Source organism: Salmo trutta, chromosome 8 (assembly GCF_901001165.1).
Source record: "Salmo trutta chromosome 8, fSalTru1.1, whole genome shotgun sequence".
Lineage (NCBI taxonomy): Eukaryota > Metazoa > Chordata > Actinopteri > Salmoniformes > Salmonidae > Salmo > Salmo trutta.
In genome coordinates this window covers 22,860,164-22,886,199 of record NC_042964.1, presented here as the reverse complement: position 1 = coordinate 22,886,199, position 26,036 = coordinate 22,860,164, and the positions used below count along the sequence as shown (strand labels likewise).

Sequence of the window (26,036 nt, the reverse complement as noted above, 5' to 3'; positions counted from 1 at the left end):
TCACACATGGCACACACACACACGCACACACTCACGTTGGCCGACTCTCTGAAAGTCTTGAACTTCTGCTGTTTGAGGGAGAGTCTGCTGAGAGAGATGGGAGGCTCCCTGTAGTCTTCCAACTGATCCTGGATCTGCTCTATCTCCCTCTCACACTGATAGAGAGAGGTCGAGAGGGATGGGAGAGGAGGGAAGGAGGGATGGAGGGACAAAGGGGTGGGAGGGTGAGTAAAAGTAGAACGGTCGACGAAATAATAGACATTTGAAATACCATTAGTATCAAATTGTAACAGTCTGTTTTCTCTCAACAACCTTTTCAAAGAGATAACTATTTAACTGCTGCGCCACACTGTACTATTATACTATTGTAGTGTTCTTTCTGTGCTTCCCTCTCTCTCTCCTACCTTTTCCAGCTTGTCCACCATGGCAGCCAATCGTCCGAGGGCTTCCAGGTCACTGCCCCTCTGATTGGACACCTGGACGAGGCGGTGGAGGGAATCATCCACGCTGTCATAGAGTTTAGAGGTCGCAGCCAGAGCAGCTCTGAAGGCGCAAAGAGTTCAAATGTCATATAGAATATGATGATATAGGGGTGAATCCTAACTTCCACTTAAGTCGAATATTCACTTTGTCTCCCATTGACATCAATGACTAAGTGAAAATGTGTAAGTTAGGATTCACCCAAAATAATAGATATCCATAGACTTCCAGTCATTGTGCTAACACTAGTTAGCATTGGCTTGCAAATATACCTCTAACTTAATTCATACTGGACACAGAGACATAAAAATGGCATCCACGAGTTAATCTGACTCTGGGGAAGTAGATACTGGGCATCATTGCTAAAATCCTGAAGTATCCCTTTAATAAAAGACATAGCAGATTGAGAAGTATTACAATAGGAAACGCTTTCAAAAACATTTCTCATCTCTCATCTATGATAGAATAATCTATTTGAACTGCATTATCATTTGGATACACTGATGGGACAGGGTAGATGGTGGTACCTGCAGTCTGGGGACCGCTTTGCCAGTCCTGATGTGCCATTGGCCAGCCCTGCCAGCCAGGCCCCACCCCTCCGCTGCAGCTCAGTCAGCCGTTGGTCGACTAGGATGCTCGTCATCAGCTGTCTGTGTTTTTCCACACTTAGAGGAACAGTCTGGAAAAGAGTAAAAAAAACACTGAGGTTAACCTTGTGTTGTGTTGTATAGCCAGATGGTTCACACACAGAAAGTATGTTACATTTACTCAAAAGTTCTTCAATTTTTTAAAAAGTTCCTCAAGTTTACTCAAAAGTTAAATTCAGTTCCTCAATTATTGCCTCTAGTATTTCACCCCATAACACCTCACTGACTTGTGTGGTACGATGTTAAACAACATAGATGTGGTGATACAGTAATATATGAATCCTACCTTGATACAGTCTGGTAGTGGTGCTGTGTCCATAGACTGCAGTGCATCCTCCAACAGAGAGAGTGCGCTCTCACAACACTCAGTTAGACTCTCCACACTCTAACAGCAGAAACGTAGTATAATTTAGTGTACAGTTTAAACGGCACCCTATTCCCTACATAGTGCACTACTATGGACCAGAGCACTACTTTTGACAAGGATCCATAGAGTTCTGGTCAATAGTAGTGCACTACATAGGGAATATGGTGCCATTTGGGACACAGCTATATTAGCTCATATTGCACATGACATAGAAGGGCTTTATGGTGAAAACGTGACCATTCATACTGCTGATTTCATAACTTTAAAGCTGCAATATGTAACTTTGTGTGCGACCCGACAAAATCACATAGAAATGTGAGTTATAAATCTGTCATTCTCATTGAAAGCAGGTCTAAGAAGCGGTAGATCTATTCCATGTGTGCTATTTGTATGCTTCCCATTCTTAAGTTAAGTTTTTGCATCTTTTACTCTCGGTTTTGTGCACCAGCTTCAAACAGCTGAAAATACAATATTTTGGGTTATTGAAAATATATTTCACAGCGGTTTAGATGGTACAATAATTCTCTACACTATACATTCATTGTTTTGTCATGTAAACTGAAATTGGCGAACTATTCGAATTTTAGCAACCAGGAAATGGTGGAGCGATTTCTGCATATTGCACCTTTAATATACACAGAACAGAAATCGTAAACATTTAAATAAATTACATTGTTTGTGAGTTAACTTTTTCATTCAAGTCAAATGCCATGGCTAACATACGTGAGTGTGTGTGTGTGTGCGCTCGTGCGTCTAGCACTCAGAATGTCAAGTTTAGCACAGAATGTCAAGACTTATAGTCATAAAGTGCAGCCTATTCAATTTGAAATAAGTGTGAATAGACAAATCAGTCCAGTCTCATATTCAAAATGCCAATAGCGGCGTATTGATTTAGCTGCATGTGGAATCTGAATTGATTTGAGAAAGAATAGGCTGCACTTTATGACTATAAGTCTTGACATTCAAAGGGCTAAATTTGACATTCTGAGTGCTAGACATGCTGGGAACAGACTTTTCTCTCGCTCTTTCCCTGCCTTCCCTCTCCCCTCTTCCCCTCTCTCTCCCTCCCTCCCTACATCAATCCCTTCCCCTCCCTCCCCATCTCATCCTCTCTCTCTCACTCCCCCCTCTCACCAGTCTGAAGGCCAGCCAATCAGAGCAGCAGTGTTTGTAGTCACATTCCATCTCTCTCTCCTTCCTCTACCTTAACTCCATTCCTCCCTCCCTCCCTCCTTCCCTCCCTCCCTCCCTCCCTCCCGCCATCTCTCACCAGTCTGAAGGCCAGCCAGTCAGAGTGGCAGTGTTTGTAGTCTCCGTCCATCTCCAGGGGCAGCTGCTGCCTGTCTATATACTGCTGAAGGACCCCTGTCCCTCGCACCGTGTGCACCTACACAGGACACAGAGAAAAGAACATCAGATTCTGGGAAGGAAGTGATAAAGAGTCAGAATCTAGAAGGCTGTTCACACTACTGAGCCAAACTGAGCCAAGCCAAATCAAGCTGTACTGAGCTGGTCTAGTTACACATTGACCATAGTTGCTGGAACTGTGATGAAAAGGACAATGTGAAAAGAAAATATTTGAGCCAGTCAAGTTTGGGTTGGCACAGTGGTTTGAAAAAGGTACAATTCAATAAATATTAGTACTTCATTTATTTATTTGCTTTGTCATTTTTGTTGTTGTTGGGGGGGTTACAGCTACAATATTCACATCAATTTACACAGTTTATACCATATGTACCTGTAGGCTGCCACTCAAGAAAAGAAAGAAAGAAATACATACAGAGAAAGTATTCTATTGATCACACAAGATTTTGTAATTATAAAATTGGTGTGTAAAGAAAAGAGAAACAAAAAGAAGTGGGCCTACACCTCCAACTCCCCATCCCATTCCCCCCTGCCCAACATGTCTCCATCCAACCCCCCGCATCTACCCCTTCCCACCACGCCTAGCAACACAGCTTGGTTGTTAGTCCCCACACCTCATACCTCTATCTACCCATCCGCCCCCCACCACCTCCACCACTTATCCCCTCGAGAGATAGAACTTCCCAAGGAGCTTTGGTCTCTGATAAAGCATGTAAGATATGTAATAGACGACGGAGGTTATCTGAGAATAATCTTTTTTTAACAAACTCCGCTTTGGTCCAGATGTACCAATTTGGATATGTACGTTTCGAGACGGGACGACATAATTTTCTAAAACAGTTAAATATCTGTATTTATCAAAGATGGAGGAGAGTGGTAGTGAGAGCACTGGGTGACTTCCTTACCTTTTTTTAGAAAAGCGAAATTAGTGCCGTATTTACAAATGAACCTTTGTGAACAGCTTTGTTAATCATTTCAAGTAACAGTGGATCTAATTGGTTACAAAAAATTGTAATAGACCTCAGGAGTTATATCTTTAAAAAAGGACTCAAACTGGCTTGTGTGGGTCGATTACCATGGGTCGATTACCATGGGTCGATTACCAATATATTTCATTCAGTTTTAACTTGGAAGAGAGTAGTCGCTGCCCTATTCTGAAAAAAGTGTTTGTTGAGAATGCTCTAACGTCGATAACAGCTTTTCCAATTCTGATATATTCTTTAATTGTGATTTATTCTACCCAGATGCAAATGCATTTGCATTGTTTTTAATAAAACCTTTAATGGCATCCCATAGAATCTGAGGATCATCGACTGAATTTTTGTTAATCATTATAAACTAATTCAATACAATTTCAAATTGTTCACAGAAAGTAGGATTTTGTAGTAAGCAAACATTAAAGCGTCATCTTGTGTCTCTTTTAGGAGATTCTGAAATGTGTATCTGGCAGTAATAAGCATGATGATCAGATAGGCTTATATGTTGTATTTCTATTTTCTTGATTAAAACCTCTACGGGATCCGTGTCCCTCCACCGGGACGGTTGAGCTAACATGCGCTAATGTGATTAGAAACAAGAACGTTTCCTAGTACATAGACATGTCTTACATGGGCAGAAAGCTTAAATTCTTGTTAATCTAACTGCACTGTCCAATTTACAGTAGCTATTACACTTAAAAAATACCATACTATTGTTTGAGGAGAGTCCACAACAACAAAACACTTTTATCACGGAAAATGATTTGATACATTCCCCTCTGAAGGTAAATAATGTTAATGTTAAAGCTAATTTTCATCATGTATGACCTTCCTGGGAGTGTGTAAACGTAAATTTTTTATTACCATATAATTTTTGTATGTTCTCTATAGTTGTGTACTTGAAAATGTATCAATTGAACAATTCGGCACATTTGGGCAGACTTGACACAAAATTTCGGATGTATTGCAACGCTTCACTGGATCAGTCTGAAACTTTGCACATACACTGCTGCCATCTAGTGGCTAAAATCTAATTGCGCCTAAACTGCAATATTATATTATGGCCTTTCTCTTGCATTTCAAAGATGATGGAACAAAAAATAAATAAAAAAACATGTTTTTTTGTTTGTATTATCTTTTACCAGATCTGATGTGTTATATTCGCCTACATTAATTTCACATTTCCACAAACTTCAACGTGTTTCCTTTCAAATGGTATCAATAATATGCATATCCTTGCTTCAGGTCCTGAGCTACAGGCAGTTAGATTTGGGTATGTCATTTTAGGTGAAAATTGAACATAAGGGTCTGATAGAGGAGTAGATAATAGTACAAAATCGATTTGGAAGAATGTTTTGTGCCTGTTTGAATAGAAAGTGTACTCTTTTGCTTTAGGGTTTAGAGCTCGCCAGGCATCAATGAGGTTGTAATCAGAGAGTATACTGTATGTTGTACTGCCTGTGGATTGTAGTTGGTCTTATTAGATTTATCCCGCATGTCCAGAATGGCATTCATGTCTGTCCCAATAACAAGTTGGAATTCAGTTAATTCGATCAATATGCTGTTCAGAGAATCAAAAAATGTAGGATCATATGATTCTGGAGCATACAAATTAAAAAAGGACATTTTCTTTCCATTATGGATACAGTTAAGGAAAGTGATTCTGTCTTCTTGGTCTTTGCCTTTACTAAGGATGATGATTTTGAGTTTGTTATGTATCATTATGATTACACCCTTAGTTTTTTGGTGGCCGACAAAAAAGCTTCCAGTTTGTACAAATGTGACACATTTCAGGAAATTAGGCATATGTCGCACATCACTACTTCAAAGGTGAGGCATTCGAACGTAAACATAAGTTTTTATCAAAATGTTTTTTTTGTTGTTGCAGAAATGCGCTCTGGAATATGTGAACTTTCATGTGCCTTAATAACAAACTTGTATTCCATCCATAAATACGAATAAAATTGTTAAATTACAATCCTAGTTGGTTTTTCTGGCCTGAATTTAGCAGGCGCTATCCACAGATGAATTGGAAAAAGTTATGGGCTACTTTCTGCACATTCCACGGTCAGAGTGACCCGGAGTGACTTGACACAACGCTTGCCAAACACGATGTAGCTACAAACAAAACAGAGTTAAATGGTTCCAGTCTGCTGTGAAGTGTTCATCCATGTATATGGGTAAGAGTTTAGCTACATTTTCAGATAAGTTTCTAATTTTGTCAAAAACTTGTTTTTCTTGCAAGTTAAAGTGTACTGTTAATTAGCTAGCGAACGTTAGCTTGCTGGCTCACTAGCTAACATTACTTGTATGATCTGTGTAGTAATATTATTCGAATCAGAAACCCATTTGCATTGCTAGTTAGAGCCTAATGTTAGCTAGCTACTGTAACATTGAACCTAGTTTGTAAGCTTTAGCTACCTGCAGATTCATACTACAGCTATGACAATGTTTGTATTGGAAAAAGTATGACTTGGGATTATACCGGTTCATTGTTTAGCTAGCTAGCTACCTAGCTAGCTACATGTCTAAACAAAAGACTCCACTTCGGCCGGATTATTACATGACCCATCACATTAGCCAGTGTCTGAGGGAGATTACGGCCATCTACTGTATTTCATGAGCATGTCTAGACAATGTACATGTGTACATGTCTAGACAATAGTGATCCATCCACTTAGCTAGATGTGGCTGGGGGGTGGTTATAGCATTTCCTTCACATGACCCATCAATTTAAACAAGTTTGTCGGGTAAGCATCATCTAATAATGATAAAATATTCATAAAATATTTTTATCTGGACACTTTCTGTTTTTGAAATTGCTACTATCCAAGTAACCATTTCAGTGTACCGTTTACACCTTCTGTATCCTGTGCATGTGTCAAATAAACTTTGCCCCACCCATCTCTTTAAGGATTAAGGCTTAAGATGGTGTGAACGATGCTGAATGGGTGTAGACAAAGAAGAGCTCTCTAGTAGGTGTACTAAAACATTCAAGGGCCATTTTCTCAAAAGCAGGGTGACAATTTTATCGACTTTCAAAGCAGAATTACTTTCCATTGTTCCTCAACTGCAGTCTCTACTTTTATCCAATGTAAAAAAACACAATTTCAAATGTTGCTATATAAGACCCGAATCGAGGCGGTCCATCACAAAAGGTTCCCTATTCTATGTGTGTACTTTTGGTGCAGGTGTGTTACTTGGAGCATTGCTGCTGTATATCAATATGGTTTCTAGCTAGAATATCAAGACAGCTGAAACGCTTGATAGACATATTAAGGCCTTTCAAATTCCACGAGAGGATAGCTAGTGTTGCCATTGTTTTTCTATAATGTCATTGTTATCTTTTGTGTTGATAAGACCACGGATGTAAAATAGTTTTATAGTCTACAGCAACAATTGCCACTGGAGGGACGAGTAGGGAGGAGGATGAAGGATAGTCCATTTTATAAAAACATATTACATAATTTTCTATTAAAGTGACATGGGTCAAATGGAGTGATAATCTAATCAAATCAAATTGTATTGGTCACATAAACATATTGAGCCAATGTTATTGTGGGTGTAGCGAAATGCTTGTGTTGATGAGACATGAGAGAAGTGTGTGTGTGTGTGTGTGTGTGTGTGTGTGTGTGTGTGTGTGTGTGTGTAGTCACCTCTACTCCCTCTAGACTGTGTGTAGATGACTCCTGGTGCTGCTCCTCCACCAGAATGAGGACAGAGCCAAGACCTCCCGGGACCACAGCCTGGAACGCACGCACATGCACGCACGCACACACAGACGTACAAACACACATTAGAGACGCCCTCTCAACATAAACACATGTCTACATATAAACACATACGGTACATGTATAAACACTCAGCACTTCAGCATTTAACTCATTCTCACCTGTAATTGTTTCAGTGCAGCGAGGCAGAGAGCGGAGGGAGGAGATTGTCTACTGTCTACTATTACTGTTAGGCCTCGCTCTTTAGCAGAAGAGCTGATTGAGGGAGAAAGAGATAGGGGGAGAGGTGAAAGCGGAATAAAATGAAACGTCTAACTTCAAGTTTCAGTTTCTGTCAAAAACAACTATAAAAACCACTATTTAAAGTGTCATAGTTTGTTAGACTAGCTCAAATCAAATTGTATTTGTCACATGCTTTGTAAACCACAAGTGTAGACTAACAGTGAAATGCTTGCTTATGTGCCCTTCCCAATAATGCATAAAACATTTTTTAAATAGAAAAAATACACTATATAGAGAAGCTGCCAGTAGTGCTATGAGTGTTACGCTATAAAGGGTCCCTCAGACTAGACTGTGATATGGACAGTTCCATAGTGACAGAGTATTACCGGGTGATCCTGTGATAACAGGCCAAGACACGGCCCATCTCATCCGCACGGCAACCGTCCTCTGGGAGGTGCGTTTCAGTGACAACCACAGCCCGTCCCAGCCTGTCCACCGTACCTACAGACAGAGAGAGGGTGGGAGGAGGAGGGGTAGAGAGAGAGAGAATAAGAGCGAGAGAGGATGAACGTGGATAATGGCAAGAGTGGTAAAGGGTGGATAAGTATGAATAAAAGCAAAGTAAGGGTAAAGGGATGGAAGGATAGTAAATGAGATGGATATAAAAGATGACTCACCTGTCAACATCAGCTTTCCTGATTGGAGGAGTTCTGTGTCCAATTCCCTTAGGAGAGGAGGGGCTTTAGGTGATAGGCCATTTGATAGGTCAGCAGATGTCTCTGCCCCCACCTCCTCTGTAGAGTGGTTAGATAAGGATGTGCCTGATTGGCTAGTAGTTGTGTCAGGTGAGACTTCTGATTGGACAACCTGGTTTTCTGTTGGTAAAAGCAAGAATAGGCATGAGAATAATGTCTTCTAGCCATATACTTTTTATCCAATTGACATAAATACTTCTTCAAAAGAAGCTAAAATCTAACCTGTATTGCTTTCCCCAATCTCAGCTTTTTCTTGTCCTCCATTGACTGGTGTGAGCTCTTTATCCGTCCCCTCAGGCTGCTGTGTTGCCTCTGATAGGTTGGTTGTAGTGATTGGCAGGTTGGTTGTCGGGGAGAGGGCAGGACCACGCTGAGGTGTTTTACTTGGTGGTTTGGAACCAGCCTGGTCTCGAGTCTTCTGGTTGCCACGACCACCACTTTTAGCCTTCCCCTTTCCCCCTCTCCCTTTCCTCTTCCTCCTGAGAGAGAAGATACAGTGATGTCATACAGGGATGTAATACTGAGTATGAGGTTAGTTGTTATGATTGAATCCTACAGATGTAGGATCTTAATTTGATCATCTTGTTGCTGGAGAACTTTCCTGCAATGTAAAACTTGTAGTGTAATTGAGGTTCTAAAAAAATATAATCCTATTAATTACAATCCACATAATAATTCACATTCATTTAGTAGTGTACACATTATTTACAATTATATTATAATTACAAATCATTTGTACACTACTAAATGACAGCAAGAAGCCCAAACAGATATAGTATTTGATAAAAACCTCATAATTTTAAATCTTGATTATATTGGGTTACGATCACATATGTTTCTCTATTTATGTGTGGGAATACTTGAGAACAGATTTCCTAAATTAAAATCACTTTGTGCTGATTTCCTGGTGATTTTACAGTATTTTATGTCCAACATCGAAAATCACCTGTATTAGGCCGTAAGTGTACTATATCCGTATGTGAAGGAATTGTACCTGCACATGAAACGGTATTACATCCAGTGCTTAATTTGAGCAAGATCCTGCCGGAACAGGAACCGGCACCTCTCAATTTTTCACTGTTTCATTCCAGAACCCATTGGACAGGATGCGGTACCGCTTGTGGCATGAAAACTTATTTTCTCTGTTTGCAATTTAAAAATTATAATTAAATAAATCAGAATTAATTCAAGTTGCCTTCTCTGTAATTCTCCTGCTTACTAAAAAACATGTATTTCCTTACATAATCATAGCCGCAGGAAGGATGCTGGAGGTGCTGCAGCACCCCTGATAAATTAAAATAATAAAAAAATACACCAGGAGTAGGCCTATAATTTAGCCACAGAGGATCCATAGCATATATATTTTTTTAAATTGTCTAGCTGTGGATTGTGTGTAGCCCAATCAAAGGGCTACAGTCAGGAACACGTGGCAAATCTGTCAGTGAACAGCATGCAGCCAAAACAGGACTTTCAAAAAATTTAAAATACAATCACGGGATACCCAGGTTGGAAAGAAAATGGATTCTGCTGAAAAGAGAAGACTAATCTGTCTGTAGCAGTGAAGGCTCCTCAGAGGACAAAGGGAAGGACCATCCTCCTCAGTGAATTTAAGTTAAATAAAACATTTTAAACATTTAAAAAGTTATAATTTTTAGATAAAACTATGCTAAATATATTCACGTCACTAAATAATTTATTAAAACACACTGTTTTGCAATGAAGGTCTACAGTAGCCTCAACAGCACTCTCTGGGGTAGCACCATGGTGTAACCAGAGGACAGCTAGTTTCCCCCTCTGGGTACATTGACTTCAATACAAAACCTAGGAGGTTCATTGTTCTCGTCCCCTTCCATAGACTTACACAGTAATTATGACAACTTCCTGAGGATGTCCTCAAACCTATCAGAGCTCTTGCAGAATTAACTGACATGTTGTCCACCCAATCAAAGGATAAAATAATACATTTTGTACTGAAAGCATTAGCGACAGCTAGATAGCACCGCATCACATAACATGTATTATAACATTTAAGTAGTTGACTTAAATAGAGAGAAAGACAAAAGTTTAACAGTTTTGAACAAATTAATTTCTTCAAAAATGAAGGAGAAGCAAGAGAGAGAGAGAGAGAATGCAGCTAGCTAGTTTAGCCTACTCAAACACCCGACACAAACAGAGAGTGATGCTATGTTAGCTAGCTGGCTATGGCTATCCAACATTGGAACTCTGACAAATCAAGGTAAGCTTTTGGTTTTATACATTTATTGCCACCGGGGCTAGCTGGTGTTACTGCTTGCTGTGCACTGTACAGCATGATTTTAGTGGGGACTAACGCATAAGCTCTAGAAGCTATGTTGACTATGACGTTAGCTAATATGGTGACAACGATGTACAGTTGAAGTCGGAAGTTTACATACACTTAGGTTGGAGTCATTAAAACTCATTTTTCAACCACTCCACAAATTTCTTGTTAACAAACTATAGTTTTGGCAAGTCGGTTAGGACATCTACTTTGAGCATGACACAAGTAATTTTTCCAACAATTGTTTACAGACAGATTATTTTACTTATTATTTTACTGTATCACAATTCCAGTGGGTCAGAAATGTACATACACTAAGACCATGCCTTTAAACAACTTGGAACATTCCAGAAAATGATGTAATGGCTTTAGAAGCTTCTGATAGGCTAATTGACATCATTCGAGTCAAATAGAGGTGTACCTGTGGATGTATTTTAAGGCCCACCTTCAAACTCAGTGCCTCTTTGCTTGACATCATGGGAAAATCAAAAGAAATCAGCCAAGACCTCAGAATAAAATTGTTGACCTCCACAAGTCTGGTTCATTCTTTGGAGCAATTTCAAAACACCTGAAGGTACCACGTTCATCTGTACAAACAGTAGTACGCAAGTATAAACACCATGGGACCACGCAGCCATCATACCGCTCAGGAAGGAGACACATTCTGTCTCCTAGAGATGAACATACTTTGGTGTGGAAAACTGCAAATCAATCCCAGAACAACAGCAAAGGACCTTGCGAAGATGCTGGAGGGAACAGGTACAAAAGTATCTATATCCACAGTAAAACGAGGCCTATATCCACATAACCTGAAAGACCGCTCAGCAAGGAACAAGCCGCTGCTCCAAAACCGCCATAAACAAACCAGACTACGGTTTGCAACTGCACATGGGGACAAAGATCATCGTTTTTGGAGAAATGTCCTCTGGTCTGATGAAACAAAAATATAGCTGTTTGGCCATAATGACCATCGTTATGTTTGGAGGAACAAGGGGGAGGCTTGGAAGCCGAAGAACACCATCCCAACCGTGAAGCACGGGGGTGCAGCATCATGTTGTAGGGGTGCTTTGCTGCAGGAGGGTCTGGTGCACTTCACAAAATAGATGGCATCATGAGGGACGAAAATTATGTGGATATATTGAAGCAACATCTCAAGACATCAGTCAGGAAGTTAAAGCTTGGCTGCAAATGGGTCTTCCAAATGGACAATGACCCCAAGCATACTTCCAAAGTTGTGGCAAAATGGCTTAAGGACAACAAAGACAAGGTATTGGAGTGGCCATCACAAAGCCCTGACCTCAATCCCATAGAACATTTGTGGGCATTACTGAAAAAGCAACTTATTGTGGGAAGCTTGTTGAAGGCTACCCGAAACATTTGACCCAAGTTAAACAATTTAAAGGCAATGCTACCAAATACTAATTGAGTGTATGTACATTTCTGACCCACTGGGAATGTGATGAAAGAAATAAAAGCTGAAATAAATCGTTCTCTCTACTATTATTCTGACATTTCACATTCTTAAAACGAAGTGGTGATCCTAACTGACCTAAGACAGGGAATTTCTACGAGGATTAAATGTCAGGAATAGTGAAAAATTGAGTTTAAATGTATTTGGCTAAGGTGTATGTAAACTTCCGACTTCAACTGTAGAATGTGTGTAGCGGATTGGCGGTTATGATACAAAGGTTTGGCTTGGAAAAGTTTTTCACCTGGTCACAGACAGCTATTGTATTGTGCACTGAAGTCCACAAGTGAAGGGAAAAGGTGAGAGGAGGAGAGCGCGTAGATGCGAGAAGGAATTATACAACAAGCAAAGTGATCATGATGTTTGTATGTGGTTGCTATGAAAGGGAACTGTGTTTGCGTGTGATCAGGGGTGTATTCATTCGGCCGATTCTGTTGAATAATGTTTCTCGAATGGAAGCAAACTGAATGAAACGGGATAAACATACCTGAATTTGTCCAATAGAAACTCTCGTTTGCAACTGGACTAATGATTACGCCCTAGATCAGCTAGATGCAGGCAAGAGTGTGCAAGGTAGTATCTGTCACCTTGATTACTCACATTTTTCTTTCAACCTATGTTGTAAACTTTCATTCGTCAGCTAGGTTGTATCAACATCATGATGGGTATAGGGAATGTAGTAGGCTAAACCTCTCGATGTCACATTGAACTGGGTGTATGGAATATGAATGACAGTCATCCAATATGCTGTAATAGAAATAAGGCCATGCAAATTAAAAATATATATTAAATGGCACTGATTGCCACTGGTCTATAGGGTACCAAATATGTTATTCATTTCCAAATCGGCCTATTGAGCGAACAGCATTGTTTTACAAAGTAAAACACGCAGGTGAGTGAGCTGCGTATCAGTGGGTGATTGAGTGAAACTGGAAAACCTTTTTAGGACTATCATTTCCTCCTCATATTGTACAATATGTTTATGCACACACCTAGGCCTAGACTATTGATGGATTGAAGACGAGGTCATTTTTAAATGATCTCAGATTCTCAGTTTGTCAGTGTCAAAGTAGCCTGTCATTTTGATCGTTTGTGAGGTATTAGAAAAGATTCTGATAATGTCGCCAGTCATCTAAAATGGGCCACATTTTCCCACGTGTGCAACTTCTGCAAGCGCCTCTACTCTACTGCTCTATGCCAGCACGCAAAAGCAATGATAACGCATGCAATGCTTTATTATTGCTTTATTATAAAGGTGATCTTTTTTCCATGTGCTACGGTACCTCAGAGCACCCCAGGTCACCCCCCCCACTCGGCTCACTTTTTGTCCCGCCACCTCCCAATTTACAAATTAAGCATATTTATAAGAAGTTATGAAGTTACCTGGGTGCCCTGAATCCTCCCGTTTTTACTTCATTTCCTCTAGGACACACTCCTATCTCCTCCGTCTTTCCTTCATCCCTCTCTTCTGAAGTTGTTGCTCCCTTTGGGTCAGTGTCAGTACCGGGTCGAGTGAGAGAACGTTCCGTCTCCCTGTGTTCTGTCGAGTCTGCTATTTCGTCTAGTACACAAGAGTCACTAGTGGAATGTCTTCCTTTCTGGGTTTCAGATCCATCTGCCAATGGGCTGTCCACATTCTCCCCATTTCCTGGAATATCAATCAATGGCCTCGCCGCATTCTCCCCACTTCCTCGTGTGCCTGTAGTGGGCATGGTGTTGCTGTCTCCACTCAGTGGCTTATCAGCATCCTCAAACACAGATTCAGAGCGAGAGCTTTGATCCGATTGGCCCTCTACAACGTGCGCTGCTTTGTGATTTGCTGCCTCAGTCGCTATCAAACTGTTACTTCCATGGCTGTCCCTGCATGGCTGTGTAACGTTACACCCACTGCCCTCCCTCTCCCTGCCCACCCCGGGCCTCCTCTCCTTGGACGGACCATCAAAATACAGCCCCTGGCTTCCTAGGCCTTCTGGGTCTTTTCCGAGGGCCTGTTTCTCCCCTTCGTCAGAGTTCTGAAGCGAGGAGGGGTACGACTCAGACCGTCTCGCTCGGCCTAGATCGATGACTCTAGGCAGGGGGCGAGGGGGTAACCAGTCCCCCCGGGGGGTCACAGAGTCCCTCTTACCCCCCAGGACACCCCTACTGCCCCCGGCTGCGTCCAGCCGCCCGTACCCCCAGGCCTTCCCTCTGCGGAGCTTGATAGCCTTGCTCCTCCTACACAGCGGCAGGGTCTTGGTCTTACAGATCCCATGCATCTCCAGGTACCTCTGCCTGGGGTCCGCGCCGCCGTCCGGACCCCCCCTGGGCTCCAGGAGTTCCACGTAATCCCCCTCACCACCCATTTGGTGATGCCTCGTCGTCCTCCCTAACCCGTCCTCGCTGCACCGTCGGCGGGGTAGAACGGCCTCTGCATCTACACTGTCTGGAGGTAGGTCATCGTCTTCTTCGTCCCAGGAACAAGAGTCTGGTTCTCCAGAGGAGGAGCCCCCCCAGCCACCCAGGCCGAGGCCCACCACCGGGGTGAGGTTGGTGGTGTGGTCGGGGACGGAGGTTGGGTGGTCAGCCATGGTAGTCAGGTCGTCCGATGGGTTGTGGATGAACTTGGGGTAGACCACCTCCTCCCACGGTAGGCGGACCACCCCGTCACACGTACTGACCAGACACGTATCTAACCCTCCACCTCCTGAGAAAGAGAGAGAGGGAGGAATGAGAGGAAGGGAGGAGGGAAGGAGAAATAGGGGAAAGATAGGAGAAAGGAGTGAGAGAAAGGGAGCGACGGAGAGAGGGAGGGGGAAGAGAGGGGGAGAGGGAGGGATGGAGAGAGAGGAAAGGGACAGATAGAGAAATTCATGTCACACAATTCTTTTTGCTTATCTCTCCTCCATCTTTCTACACTTAAATCTATTAGTTCTCTCATACACTCTCTTACCTCAACCCCTTTCTCCTTTCCCACACTCCCTTGTTTCCTCCCTTCCTTCCCTGCATCTCTCACCTTCTCTTTTGTAGCCCCTCTCCTTGTTGACACTGTGCAGCCACTCTGTAGTGAACACCAGGGGGTGCTGTGACTCGGGCACCAGGACCTCTTGGACGTTGCGGCCCCCGGGGGCCAAACACTTGAGGGCCAGGCGGGGGCAGCGTGTGGAGAAGGGAACCACCTGCAAGTAGAAGTCGGTACTTCGCAGCAGCCTCCAGTCCAGAGTAGAGAGCTGGACCACAACCTTCTCTCCGAGGCAGAGGGGCCAACCGGAGTGGAGGAACAGACAGCCCAGATACTGAGACTGGGAGAGAGATAGGGAGAGAGATAGGGAGAGAGAGAGGGAGAGAGAGAGAGCAAGAGAGAGGGAGAGAGAGGGAGAGATGAGAGATGGAGAGAGAGAGAGCGAGAGAGAGAGGGAGAGGGAGAGAGAGACAGAGAGAGAGAGGGAGAATGAGTCAGTATCATATTGATGTATAGTCAGAATATCTGGAATGAGAATTAAAACAGGGCGGACACTGACCAGCAACCAAGACCTAGACGGGGAACAGAGCACAACAGAGTCACAGTCAAACAGGCATGAGAGAGTCAGAGACGAGTCACATCACAGAGAGCCAAAGAACTACTATGAAATACCTAAAGAAACCAGTACTGCCTCCCAGGAGAGAGTCAATACCCCATGAACTGCACCACAACAGACGTAAATCTATCCTGTACCTACCTACCTACCTTATTCTCTGCTCTTCCTTCCTTCCCTTCCTCTGTGTGTGTCATGCTGTGAGGACTAAACTCTGTTAGAATCCCTTGGCTGTTCTCATTCCCCAATTAGCCAATGACATGTGCCCGCTCCCTCCCCCTCTGCTTCGATTCATCCAATGTTCCCCGACTCACGAGACCATTATTAAATTATATTCCTGGCCCTGCTGCCCCCTCTTTCTGCATCTCTCTCTCTCTCTCTCTCTCTTTCTCTCTCTCACTCTATTTCTTACTCTCTCCCGTTCTGTCCTATTCTGTTCATTGACATTGGAAACCGTTATTCTCAGCATAAACCACCACATCTCCCCAACCCCCATACATAACATAACTTCTGCATTCCTCTGTTTTGAGTATCAATCCCTCACTCATGTTTTTCTGTCTCTCTATCTACCCCAGTCACCCACACACACTCTCTCCTCCTCTTTCTCCTTCAATGTACCCCAGTGTTCTGCCCCACTCTCCTTCCCCCTCATTTCTCAATCAGTTCTCTCTAGTCTGCAACTCGCACACACACACTTTCCCACAGTGAAAATGACTGCCCCCCCTGTCCATTCTCTCCCTCACTCCCCCACACCCCGGGCCGGCACCCAACCCCCATCGCTCTCTTTCTCCTCCTCCTCCTCGCCCTCACTCTTCTCCTCCCTCTCTCCCAGTGCACAGCAGTCACATATGGAAAGAATTATTATCATGACTCATGCTCCTACTCCCGTCCCAGGCTGCTTCACCGAGCGACAATGAAAACAGAGACCACTTTGAGTGTGTGTGTGTGAAAATCACAATGTGGGAGAATGTTCCCCAATGTGTGTGTGAAAGAAAGAATGTGTCCAGGTCTGTTTATTTGTGTATTTGTGAGAGAGGGAGTTGCGGAGACTAAAGTGGGTGACAATGTGTAGGCGTGCATGTGTGTGTATGTTTACATGTTTACAAATACAGTATATGTTGTTACGCTGTTGGGAGTGGCGCACGAGCACGCGCTTGTGTGTGTGTGTGTGTGTACTCACACAGGCATGCTGCTGTAGTTTGTGAAGAAGGTGTTTTGCTGGGATGAAGTAGTCCAGCAGGTACCTCAGACTGTCATGCTGATAAGTTGACTCCAACACGGAGAAAACCTGCACAGATAGGCAAACACACACACGCACACACACACACACACACACACACACACACACACACACACACACACACACACACACACACACACACACACACACACACACACACACACGTAAGCACACACGTAAGCACACATGTATAAGCAAACATGTAAACGTCTGTGTGTGTGTGTGTGTTTACTTGAGAGAGGAGAGGCGGGGCTGTGCTCTCGAAGGGGGGGTAGAGGGACGAGAGAGCCCCCTGCACACAATCTTCCACTGCCTCTGAGCCCTGAGAGGGAGAGAGAGAGAGAGAGAGAGAGAGAGAGAGAGAGAGAGAGAGAGAGAGAGACAATTCTTAACCGGACATTGAAAGGCTGCTGCTATGTCTGTGTTTGTGTTAAACAGCTGGCTTGTCCCACTCGCAAACTCGCACACACACACGCACACATGCACACACACACACACACACACACACATGCACAAAAAACATACACACACACATACACGCACACACACAACTTCCTGTTGCATGGTCTGGGGAGTGTCAGACAATTCCTGGAGTTCCAGTGAACGCAAGAGCTGAGCCCCAAATGGCACCCTATTCCCTATATATTCCCTATAGTGTACTATATATTCCCTATAGTGTACTATATATTCCCTATAGTGTAGTATATATTCCCTACAGTGCACTATATATTCCCTATATATTCCCCATAGTGTACTACCTATTCCCTATAGTGTATTACAGTACCAGTCAAAAGTTTGGACACACCTACTCATTCCAGGGTTTTTCTTTATTTTTACTATTTTCTACGTTGAAGAATAATAGTGAAGACATCAAAACTATGAAATAACACATATGGAATCATGTAATAACCAAAAAAGCGTTAAACAAATCAAAATATATTTTATATTTGAGATTCTTCAAAGTAGCCACCCTTTGCCTTGATGACAAGTTTGCACACTCGTGGCATTCTCTCAACCAGCTTCATGAGGTAGTCACCTGGAATGCATTTCAATTAACAGGTGTGCCTTGTTAAAAGTTAAAAGTTCATATTATAGCAAGAGCAGCTAAAATAAGCAAAGAGAAACGACAGTCCATCATTACTTTAAGACATGAAGGTCAGTCAATCAGGAAAATTTCAAGAACTTTGAAAGTATCTTCAAGTGCAGTCACAAAAAACATCAAGCGCTATGATGAATCTGGCTCTCATTCAGACTGCCACAGGAAAGGAAGACCCAGAGTTACCGCTGCTGCAGAGGATAAGTTCATTAGAATTACCAGATTCAGAAATTGCAGCCCAAATAAATGCTTCAAAGAGTTCAAGTAACAGACATATCTCAACATCAACTGTTCAGAGGAGACTGCGTGAATCAGGCCTTCATGGTCAAATTTCTGCAAAGAAACCACTACTAAAGGACACCAATAATAAGAAGAGACTTGCTTGGGCCAAGAAACACGAGCAATGGACATTAGACCAGTGGAAATCTGTCCTTTGGTCTGATGAGTCCAAATTTGAGATTTTTAGTTCCAACCGCCGTGTCTTTGTGAGACGCAGAGTAGGTGAACGGATGATCTCTGCATGTGTGGTTCCCACCGTGAAGCATGGAGGAAGAGGTGTGATGGTGTGGGTGTGCTTTGCTCGTGACACTGTCTGTGATTTATTTAGAATTCAAGGCACACTTAACCAGCATGGCTACCACAGCATTTTGCAGTGACACGCCATCCCATCTGGTTTGCGCTTAGTGGGACCATCATTTGTTTTTCAACAGGACAATGACCCAACACACCTCCAGGCTGTGTAAGGGCTATTTGACCAAGAAGGAGAGTGATGGAGTGCTGCATCAGATGACCTGGCCTCCACAATCACCCGACCTCACCCAATTGAGATGGTTTGGGATGGGTTGGACCGCAGAGTGAAAGAAAAGCAGCCACCAAGTGCTCAGCATATGTGGGCACTCCTTCAAGACTGATGGAAAAGCATTCCAGGTGAAGCTGGTTGAGAGAATGCCAAGAGTGTGGGGGTGGCTACTTTGAAGAATCTAAAATATTACATATATTTTGATTTGTTTAACACTTTTTTGGTTACTACATGATTCCATATGTGTTATTTAATAGTTTTGATGTCTTCACTATGCTCACACACACACACACACACACACACTCACACACACACAGACACACACACACACACACTCGCACACGCACTTGAACGGGCACATGCACCCACACACACGCACTCACACACTCATCCACGTATACACGCACATGCACACACACACGATAGGTCTGCCAGAGAGGTGGAGGGTGACAGAGTAGAGAGCTAGCAGTACACTGTTTATTTTTATACAGGACTGTCGGCATGGCAACCCATAACCTTTTTTTCTCTCTTCCTACCTCCCTCCCTCCCTCTCTCCATGTTTCCTCTTTTACCGCTCTCCTTTCATAATTTTCCCTCCTTTCTCCATACTCTCTCAATTCCTCTCTCCTACTTTCTTTCTCCCTCTCTCATAATCTCTCAGTCATCTGACAATAATTATAGTGAGATCCCCCTCACAGAAAGCATATTGTGCAGAGCTTCTAAAAAAATACTGATTTTGATGGGTAAAGAAAGACAGAGAAATAAAGAGAGAAAGAAAGGAGGAATGGTCAAACAAGTGTGTGGAAAAAGAAAAGGACGGCTGGGGAGAGAGGGCCGGGAGGGGGTTTCTGGGAGAGAGAGAGGGAAAAGATTGGAAAAGGGGGGATGGAGGGAGGGAAAGAAAAACAAACTGTGAAAGAATGTGGCCAAAAGAATTGGAAGTGGACTAACAGTCAAATGAGAGGCAGAGAGAGAGAAAGAGACGGAGAGAGAGAAAGTGTGTGAGAGAGAGAGAGAGAGAGAGAGGATGAGAACCAGAATGGGAAAGAGAGCTATAGAGAGAGAACAGAGCTAGGAATACAAACTGTTTTACACAAAATTACTTTTTCTACACTTGAAATGAATCTAACTAAGAGGTCAGCAGATGTTGTTCAGGGTCAGTGGCATGAATGATTCTACTTAGCCCAGGTCAGGGCTTAATAAGATAAACAACCCTAATTAACTATTCAAGCTGCAGAGCCAAATTATTTACTGTAGGTGATTCCAACCATTGATTACTGTAACTAGAGTTCATGCATCATCTATAATATGACCTTGGGGAGTCTATAGGAGTAATTGGTTGAAGATTGATTATATATCAACACTAGCCTGGTCCCAGATCTGTTTGAGCTGTTTTGCATGACATTTGCCATAATATTTGTCACGTCCTGACCAGTATAAGGGGTTATTTGTTATTGTAGTTTGGTCATGACGTGGCAGGGGTGTGTTTGTTTTGTGTTGCCGGGGTTTTGGGTTGTGTTCTATGTTTTGTATTTCTATGTTCTATTTTCTAGTTTTTCTATTTCTATGTCTAGTTTATTGTTTTGACCTTCAATTGGAGGCAGCTGTTCCTCGTTGCCTCTAATTGAATGTCCTATTTAGTAGGGGTGTTTTTCATGGGGTTTTTGTGGGTAGTTGTTCCTTGTAAGCCTTACAGGACTGTTTATGGTCGTTGTTTTTGTTTACGTATGTTTTGTTTTGGTTTTCCTTCTTTCTGCCTAATAAAAAGAAGATGAGTATACACACTCCCGCTGCATTTTGGTCCAATCCCTACGACACCCGTGACAGAACTACCCACCACAAACGGACCAAGCAGCGGAGGAAGGAGCAGCAGCAGAGCTCTGTGGAGTCATGGACATGGGAAGAGATTCTGGATGGGGCAGGACCTTGGCACCAGGCTGGGGAGTACCGGTGCCCTAAGGAGGAGCTGGAGGCAGCCAAGGTGGAGCGGCGCTATTATGAGGCATTATACGCACCGAGAGGCAAGTGCGAGAGACAGCCCCAATAAAAATGTTTTGGGGGGCACACGGGTAGTTTGGCTGGGCCAAGGGTGAGCCCTAAGCCAACTCCCCGTGCTTATTATGGGTAGCGTGTGGAGTGGAGAGCGCCAGTGTATGCGGAAGTGCGCACAATCTCACCCATGCGCACGCACAGTCCGGTGCGAGCGATCCCAGCCCCTCGCAAGTGCCGTGCTAGAGTGGGCATCCAGCCTGGAAGGAGGTTGCCTGCGCAGCACATCTGGCCACCAGTACGCCTCCTAGGCCCATGCTACCCTACGCCTGCTCTACGCACGGCAGCCATCAGGCCTCTGCACAGCCCAGTTCGCCCTGTGACAGCACTCCGCTCGTGCAGGGCTACTATTACCATCCAGCCAGGACGGGTTGTGCAAGAGGTGCGCTCCAGGCCTCCAGTGCATACTCATGGCCCGGTGTATTAAGTTCCTTCTTCTCGCACTAGCCCTGAGGTGCATGTCTCTAGTCTGGTGCCTCCAAAGCCAGCACCATGCACCAGGCCTCCAATGCGTCAGCCCAGTCTAGTACGTCCTGTTCCCGCTCCTCGCACTAGCCTTGGGGTGCGTGTCTCCAGTATGGTACCTCCAGTACCAGCCCCACGCACCAGGCCTCCAGTGCGTCAGCCCAGTCCAGCTCGTCCTGCTCCTGCTCCTCGCACTAGCCCTGTGGTGCGTGTCCCTAGTCTGGCGCCTCTTAAGCCAGCCCCACGCATCAGGCCTTCAGTGCGCAGTCCCCGTCCAGAGCTTCCAACGACAGTGCCCTGTCCAGAGTGTCCGGCAACAGTGCCCTGTCCAGAGTGTCCGGCAACAGTGCCCCGTCCAGAGTGTCCGGCAACAGTGCCCCGTCCAGAGTGTCCGGCAACAGTGCCCCGCCCAGAGTGTCCAGCAACAGTGCCCAGTCCAGTGTGTCCGGCAACAGTGCCTCGTCCAGCGTCCGGCAACAGTGCCCCGTCCAGAGTGTCCGGCAACAGTGCCCCGTCCAGCGTGTCCGGCAACAGTGCCCCGTCCAGCGTGTCCGGCAACAGTGCCCCGTCCAGAGTGTCCGGCAACAGTGCCCCGTCCAGAGTGTCCGGCAACAGTGCCCCGTTCAGAGCTTCCGGCGATAGTGCCCCGTCTAGAGATGGCCCACAGTTCGGAGCCTGCAAAGACGGCCCACAGTCCGGAGCCGGCAGAGACGGCCCACAGTCCGGAGCCGGCAGAGACGGCCCACAGTCCGGAGCCGGCAGAGACGGCCCACAGTCCGGAGCCGGCAGAGACGGCCCACAGTCCGGAGCCGGCAGAGACGGCCCACAGTCTGGAGCCGGCAGAGACGGCCCACAGTCCGGAGCCGGCAGAGACGGCCCACAGTCCGGAACCGACAGAGACGGTCCACAGTCCGGAACCGACAGAGACGGCCCACAGTCCGGAACCGACAGAGACGGCCTACAGTCCGGAACTGGCGCGGCCAGAGTCGCCCTCCAGTCCGGAGCTCCCAGAGTCGCCCTCCAGTCCGAGGTCTCCAGCGACGCCCTCCAGTCCGAGGTCTCCAGCGACGCGCATCAGCCCGAGGTCTCCAGCGACGCGCATCAGCCCGAGGTCTTCAGCGATGCGCCATAGCCCAGAGACTTCGGGAGGGGTAAAATATATTAAGCATTTAGCGGGGGTGGACAGCTTAGGTTGGGGAGTAAGGCCGGAGCCTGAGCCACCTCCGTAGTAGGAGGTGGGGGGTAGCACAAGAACCGTCGGTGATGGTGGCCACCCTCCCTTTAGTTAGGATTATTTTTTGTTTTGGGGTATTTTTTTTGTGTTTATTTTTTGTGTGAGGTGCTTCCGGGGTCTGCACCTTTGGGGGGGTACTGTCATGTCCTGACCAGTATAAGGGGTTATTTGTTATTGTAGTTTGGTCAGGACGTGGCAGGGGTGTGTTTGTTTTGTGTTGTCGGGGTTTTGGGTTATGTTCTATGTTTTGTATTTCTATGTTCTATGTTCTAGTTTTTCTATTTCTATGTCTAGTTTATTGTTTTGACCTTCAATTGGAGGCAGCTGTTCCTCGTTGCCTCTAATTGAAGGTCCTATTTAGTAGGGGTGTTTTTCATGGGGTTTTTGTGGGTAGTTGTTCCTTGTATAGCTGTACGCCTTCCAGGACTGTTTATCGTCGTTGTTTTTGTATGCGTGTGTTTTGTTTTGGTTTTCCTTCTTTCTGCCTAATAAAAAGATGAGTATACACACTCCCGCTGCATTTTGGTCCAATCCTTACGACACCCGTGACAATATTGCCTTGGCAAGACAGTACAAACAGATCTGGGACCAGGTTAAATCAGTCACTAGTCAGTTGCGCTCTGAATAGAGATAAATGCTGTAAAAGGGTACAGTGTCTACTACCTACTTCTGACTACTCCTGAGAAGTGCACTTCAAATAAGTGTAAGCTCCCAATTCAAATAATGCCAGTCCCAGTCTAGATACGGTACATTCTAGCTACATATTCCAAATATCTGCATACTTACTCCATGCTTTGCATATCTGCATAATATCTGCATACTCCACACTATGAAGGGACCTCCGGTGGATCACTGAATGAGCAATAGTATCGTACAGTAAGTATTCACCCCCTTGGACTTCTTCACATTTTATTGTGTTACGAAGTAGGATTAAAAGGGATTTAATTGTCATTTTCTATCAACAATCTACACAAAATACTCTTATGTCAAAGTGGAAGAACAATTCTAACATTTTTTAAAGATGAATGAAAACACTAATATGTCTTGATTAGATAAGTATTCACCCCCTGAGTCAATGCATGTTAGAAACACCTTTGGCAGCGACTGCAGCTGTGAATCGTCTTAGGTAAGTCTCTAAAAGCTTTGCCCACCTGGATTGTGCAATATTTGCCCATTACTCTTTTTAAAATTCTTCAAGTTCTGTCAAAGTGTTGGGAAACATGGCTAGACATCTATTTTTATGTCTTGCCATTGATTTTCAAGAAGATTTAAGTCAAAACTGTAACTTGGCCACTCAGGAACATTCACTGTCTTCTTGGTAAGCGACTCCAGTGTAGGTTTGGCCTTGTGTTGTAGGTTACTGTCCCGCTGAAAGGTGAATTCCTCTCCCAGTGTCTGGTGTAAAGCAGACTGAAGCAGGTTTTCATCTAGGATATTGCCTGTGCTTAGATCCATCCCGTTTATTTTTATCCAGAGAAAAGACTCAGCGTAATTCTTACCTTGACCATGCTTAAAGAGATATTCAATGTCTGATTCATTATTGTTACCCATCTACCACTTTCCTTCTTTATGAGTCTTTCCAAAAGCTCCCTGGTGATCGTAGTTGAATCTGTGCTTGAAATTCAACACTTGACTGAGGGACCTATACAGATGTTGTATGTATGGGGGAACAAAGGAAATGGTAGTCATCAGAAAATCATGTCAACCCATCATATTTCACACAGAATGAATCCATGTAACTTTATTATGTGATTTCGTTTAAGCCAAATCATCTTTCTTCACAAACTCCCTCTAGATGCAACATTATCCTTCTGCATAGTACCACTGCTCGAAGCCCTAGGCCTCACCATATTTGTCTCATCCAAAGTCAGGGGCAATGTTTTCAGCACTACTATGTATGAAAACAGCCTCATTAAGTTATTATTAACCCTAATCCTAACCCTATCAATAACAGACTGATGTATTACTTACTAGTGCTTCATTTAAACGCTATGTATATCCAACCTTCAATGTTTTAGCACCACTGATCTATGATATATATATTTTAAGAAAGAATGATCATTATCAAGTTATAGTACAACAGATTGTAGAGTGCAGGCCTACTGTTTACTATGGTTTCCTAATGCTATGAATATCCAATCCACAGATTTAATAACAACATTTGTTTACTCTGTACAGTTTAATGTTAGTGCTATATGTGTAACGTTTAATGCTATTGCCACGTCCTATTGAAACGTCTCTGGTTACGCTAACCTATTTAGGCCTAGATTTACCTTGGAAAATGTATTCTTTATCGCTATGCGACTTCCTGTATTAAAATAAAGGGTATACAAAGTACAGCTCTAATGCCCTCATTCCTCTAAAACAGTCTCTGCTTGCATCCCAAATGGCAAACTATTATCCATAGAGTGCACTACTTTTGACCAGAGCTCTACGGGTAAATGTAAAATGAAAATGTCAAAAGTAGTACACAATATAGGGTGTTATTTAGGACACCGCCTATTGCTCTGCACTGTACTGTATACCAGAAACAGCAGCCTATACTGTAGTCACATGTTATTTGCTGAAGGCTGAAGTTGTGATTTTGTGCAGCGATAAAATAATCGATGGTTCATGCCGTTATGTTTCCGCACTATGGCTCATTCAAAAGCACTGTTGCTGGTCCCACCGTAGTGCATGAAACAAAAGGTGATTGGATTAGTAAACTAGATGTACAAACACTATTCGGCTGGACTTTAGAAGGAAATAGTTCCCTCCCGAGTGAGGCTTTCCATCTTAACTAAGTGGCTAGATGTGTTTTAACCGGTCTGTGCTTTGTTTTTCCAGGGCAGGCTAATGCAACTTAGGTAGTACTGTACTGTGTGTGTGTATGTGTGTGTGTGTGTGTGTGTGTGTGTGTGTGTGTGTGTGTGTGTGTGTGTGTGTGTGTGTGTGTGTGTGTGTGTGTGTGTGTGTGTGTGTGTGTGTGTGTGTGTGTGTGTGTGTGTGTGCGTGTGTGTGTGTCTGTATACATGCATATGTGTGTCCGTGTGTGTTTGTATGTGTGTGTGACTGTGTGCATAAAGTGCTGTGAAAAAAGTATTCCCCCCTTTCTGTTTTTGTCTATTTTTGCATATTTTTTTACACTGAATGTTTGTATATCTTCACCCATAACCTAATATTAGATAAAGGGAACCTGAGTGAATAAATAACACAACATATTGATAATTATTGGTATTTTATTAACAGAGATATGGCTCAGGTGCGCTTCAGATCACGGACGGATGACCTGACATTCTCCTTCAGAATGAA

General features: G+C 43.9%; 1 protein-coding gene across 1 annotated transcript in view; it reads right to left on the bottom strand.

Moving 5' to 3' along the window:
• arhgef40 (Rho guanine nucleotide exchange factor (GEF) 40) overlaps positions 1-26,036 on the bottom strand; it is a 40,575-nt gene that overhangs the window by 10,169 nt on the left and 4,370 nt on the right. Inside the window, exons 2-15 of the mRNA XM_029760494.1 lie at positions 17,335-17,424; positions 17,043-17,150; positions 15,304-15,589; positions 13,695-14,994; positions 8,767-9,023; positions 8,467-8,664; positions 8,176-8,290; positions 7,729-7,822; positions 7,493-7,582; positions 2,765-2,881; positions 1,414-1,512; positions 1,008-1,159; positions 405-543; positions 36-155 (exon numbers count right to left, since the gene is read on the bottom strand). Of these exons, the coding sequence (XP_029616354.1) occupies positions 36-155; positions 405-543; positions 1,008-1,159; positions 1,414-1,512; positions 2,765-2,881; positions 7,493-7,582; positions 7,729-7,822; positions 8,176-8,290; positions 8,467-8,664; positions 8,767-9,023; positions 13,695-14,994; positions 15,304-15,589; positions 17,043-17,150; positions 17,335-17,424 (3,165 nt within the window). The remainder of the gene's footprint in view (positions 1-35; positions 156-404; positions 544-1,007; positions 1,160-1,413; positions 1,513-2,764; positions 2,882-7,492; positions 7,583-7,728; positions 7,823-8,175; positions 8,291-8,466; positions 8,665-8,766; positions 9,024-13,694; positions 14,995-15,303; positions 15,590-17,042; positions 17,151-17,334; positions 17,425-26,036) is intronic.